The sequence below is a fragment of the Triticum dicoccoides genome, chromosome 2B, assembly GCF_002162155.2.
Source record: "Triticum dicoccoides isolate Atlit2015 ecotype Zavitan chromosome 2B, WEW_v2.0, whole genome shotgun sequence".
In the NCBI taxonomy this organism is placed as follows: Eukaryota; Viridiplantae; Streptophyta; class Magnoliopsida; order Poales; family Poaceae; genus Triticum; species Triticum dicoccoides.
The window spans coordinates 668393874-668397882 of NC_041383.1; the positions used below are offsets into that span (position 1 = coordinate 668393874).

At 49.2% G+C, this 4009-nt stretch overlaps 1 protein-coding gene across 1 annotated transcript; it reads right to left on the minus strand.

The window, feature by feature from the left end:
- Positions 1 to 2059: 2059 nt before the first annotated feature.
- Positions 2060 to 2609, minus strand: LOC119368270 (putative lipid-transfer protein DIR1). Its single transcript, XM_037633573.1, has one exon. It carries the CDS (start codon positions 2542 to 2544, stop codon positions 2227 to 2229), a length of 318 nt encoding a protein of 105 aa, XP_037489470.1. The 5' UTR covers positions 2545 to 2609; the 3' UTR covers positions 2060 to 2226.
- Positions 2610 to 4009: the final 1400 nt, after the last annotated feature.

Consider the following 4009-nt stretch of genomic DNA (forward strand, 5'->3'; position numbering starts at 1 on the left):
GAGCTTCTTGCACTCGAGGAGTTGTTGACGAAGGGCCGAAGCACGAGCGGAGGAGTTAGCCGAAAAACTGTCCGCCAGCATCGCCCAGACGTCAAGAGACGTGGCGGCGAACACCACCAGGCCGGCAACTCCTTCCGTCTGGGAGGACTGAAGAGCGGAAGGAATCGCCTGGTCCTGTGCGACCCAGGCGCGGTACGTCGGATTCTCGGCGGAGACCCGGGCTCCGGTGGCCGTGACCGCAGGGACGAGGCTGGGCGGACACGGGAGGCTCCCATCGACATAGCCTTCGAGGTGACGGCTGCGAAGGAGCGGCAGGTTCTGCGCCCGCCAGTACAGGTAATTGTCCTGCGTGAGACGCACCATGATGAGGTGCGTGAGCTGATAGGGGCCAGCGCCCGGGCCATCGGCGACCGCAATTCCAGCAGGGGCGGCGATGTCGGCCGTGGTGGAGGTGATCGAGGCCGAGGGCGCTGATGGAGCCGGGGGTGGCGCCGAACCAAAGGGCACCAGGGGGGCCAAGGCGTAGGCCGGCGGCGTAGGGAAGAACCCTGGAGCGAACTGCGACGAGCCGAGGTACAATGGGCGCGAGGTTGTGGGCGCGGCCATCTGGCTCGTGGTGCTAGCGGCGAGAAGCGCCGCGAGTTGGGGCGGGATGAAGGGCGCCGCTGCAGGGGAGGATGCAGAGGCGGACAGGGCAGCGGAGGAGTTCATGGCGAGAGGGCGATCTTGGCGGCGGCGCGGCGATCAAGGAAGCGGCGGCGGCGGCCAAGGGCAGGGAGCGGCGGCTAGGGTTGAGAAAACCTAGTCTGATACCATGTTAAACTGTGGTTTGGTGGAAACTGGCTCAACGCATCTGGTGCGTGGCCTATCACTTTATATAAGGTACCAAGAGGTACAATACAGGTACAAATACAGTTGTCATACAATATACAGTCTAACAATGCCTAGTTAAAAAAATGCATGATGGCGTCAAATTCATGAAAGAGTCCATATCCCAATGGCCATCTTGGCAAGGTTACTTCGTGCAGAAAGCCCAGCTCGTGCAGTTGCAAATTCTGATGGTTCCCAGTCCTCGGATGCATGTGGATTTCAACGACACTCAAAAAGCAATTCAAACCAAGTACAATACTTGTGTATGCCGAATATATGGCATGCTGAAATGAATCTAGCAATGACTAAGCTCTACTCCTTGGTCGACACACAAAGGATTCTTTACGGATTGTTGCTCTACTCTTCGCACACTTAAATAGAAACATTGTGTGGTGCAACAACCATGTGATGGATGTTTTCATGCAATTCAACACTGCCATATAAAGCACATGGACATTTTTGTACTGTTGTGAGTGTCCCTCCTTCAGCGAAGTAGCTCACCTATTATAAATTTTGCCTGTATCAATCAACGTTCATAGTGTGGTTCCTCTTGGTGACCACATTTGAGAAAGCCCTTGCATTTGGTAGGGGCAACTGTAGAGTGACCCGAGAGCACACACACACCTCACATAGGATTATCTGACCTCCAAATTGGAACTACCTAGCAAGTAGTGACTTGTGCTGGCGTAGACATTATGTTTGATTATGCAAATCAGGAGTCCTGCTTTTTCTGATTGTATTCTAGCACATGTCCTGGTAGGATGCTTTCCGGGATCACCTCCAAATTGTGAACGATCTGTTGTGCTATATGTTTTCTTATACATAGTTACGTTTTAGAGATTCTCTAGAAGCCAGAGAGGTGCTGCAGCGGTCCGTTGGACACCATAGGACATGGATGTTTTCACAATCTAAACATTGATTGCAGTTTCTTTTAGTGCACATAAATGCAAAAATCACAAACTCAATGTAGAAAACTAGCTGCACAAATGCACAGTCGTCTTGGTAGTTGATTATAGAATTATTTAGGTGTGGCCAATAGGAAAAAAAGTTGTAATCGACATTTAGGTGTTCAATAGAAAATATGCAACCTTTTGACACGAACAACACCAATATAAGTTATTAATTTCATGGGACAACATGCAAGGCACGTTTGCCATCCTTACACTTCTAGTATAACATGCATATACTATTTTATCAAGAGCTTAATGGGATAATCACACTTTCAAATTACACAACAACAATAAGACCGAGTAGCACAATGCTTTTTCAAGTGCTCCTCAACTTATTTAGCCATATATAAGTGTCGATGCATATGTAGAGCAACCGACTCCTAGATGCTCATAGGACATCCGATCATCACGAGCAGTTGTTGGGCATGGTGAGACCACACTTGCCGGGCAGAGCCATGGCGCGCTTTGCGTCGATGTGGTACATTTTCAGCCATATGCCGGCGATACCTTTGTAGCGGCAAATGCATGATAGATTGGCCTTCCCAAGCGCAGCACAACACTCAACCGACGGACTCTCTGTCGGGTTATTCACTGCCGCCGCGGGCTGACAAAGCCTGAATTCATCATTCGACATGCCGCAGACGCCATGAACACCCTCTAGTGCAGCGGGGGACAGTGCCATGACAAGCAACAATACCGCAACCAATGTGTGTGACTTAGCCATGGCTGCTCGTACTATTATTTTGTATCTAGTGGATGGCTAGCTGAGATTTTGGTATTACCTAGATTTTACTTTGGGAACGTGTGAGATGAATGTTTGGTGTGTGGCTCTATTTATAGTGGCAGGCCGCTATGTTCATGAAGTGTGTGTTATACATCAAGCAAGAACTTAGGCGCGTGAAGTGCTGCCCACATGTAGAAGCACTATCGTCTTATCATGGGAAAAAAGGAAATGCACTTGAACCCACTATGAACGATAACGACTACCATAGTTGGCATCAGAGATATGTAATGAAGCATTACTGATTTCTTTTGCAAGATTGGTGCAAAAATCTCCATAATGCAACATGAGGAGTGCGTCGCAACGGTCAGTCGTTCGCAATGGTATAAATTAATTTTTTGATTTTCTTTTTTATGCCTCTAAACAAATAAGTTTTTTGTAAAAGAAGATGGCTCGTGATAACATTTGATGATTGAATTGTTTAACTGACCAGTTGATTTTTTTTGAAAAGGACGAAGACCCCCGGCCTCTACATCTGGGCGATGCATGGAACTACTTTATTAATTATTCATAAAAGACCTTACAAAGTAATACATCAGTAAGACTGAAGCCACCGTCTAGGCAACACCTGTCGCTACTCTCATCCAGTTGATAAAGGGATGCTGATAGTATGGGCATAATACCAAACAGACCTCGCAGTCAAACATAACGTCTAAGGCCTGAGGCCCCAACCAAGCCACCTGCCGGGTATGGGGCATCCACCGGTCCGGCGCACACTCAAAGGCCGCTGCCGCCAACTGCCACCAATCCATCTTCGGAGCTGTACCGACACATCAAACTTGCCCGATCTAGCTGTCGTCGACGCCACCACGACGCCAGACAATGCCGCCATCCTGTGCTCGTCCATCAACACACGTCCAACAGCGAGACCCCGCTGCTCCATGCCGCTGGGAACCGCCGTTGTCGACATGTCAGATGCAGCGCCGCACCTCCTTCGCGAACACCACCTGCTGCCATTGGTCCCATTTCCCTCCACCTACAGTTCCTCTGCACTCCCAATCAAGCCCTACGACCCCTGACAACAATTGACCAGTTAATTGAGATAGGCACTGAAACCTTTAAGGCATATGTTCCACTGCCTAATTATAGGAATGACTTCATTACTTCTCGCATGCCGATTTTGCTAGTATGTGTTTTAGCTTGTACGTACCATGTGCTCACAGTTATTTTGTGTTCGAAAAGAGGGTGATGTATTCATAGTTAGTGAAACGGGATGATCTATAACGAAGAAACATCACCCTCTTGGCCTATGGTCATATATTAAATGTTATGGATTTTTTTATTTGGAAGTCCTTAAAAGGCATGACAGTCGACTCGGATTCGATTCGCTCCCTCCACGTCGTCTCCCGCGAGGCAGCCCGGAGGCCAACCCCAACCCTCCCCGCCGCTCCCTCCTCCCCCCTCCTCC

What these genes read in the sequence shown, in the direction of transcription:
- LOC119368270 (XM_037633573.1), bottom strand. Translation starts at nt 2,544, where the DNA reads ATGGCTAAGTCACACACATTGGTTGCGGTATTGTTGCTTGTCATGGCA.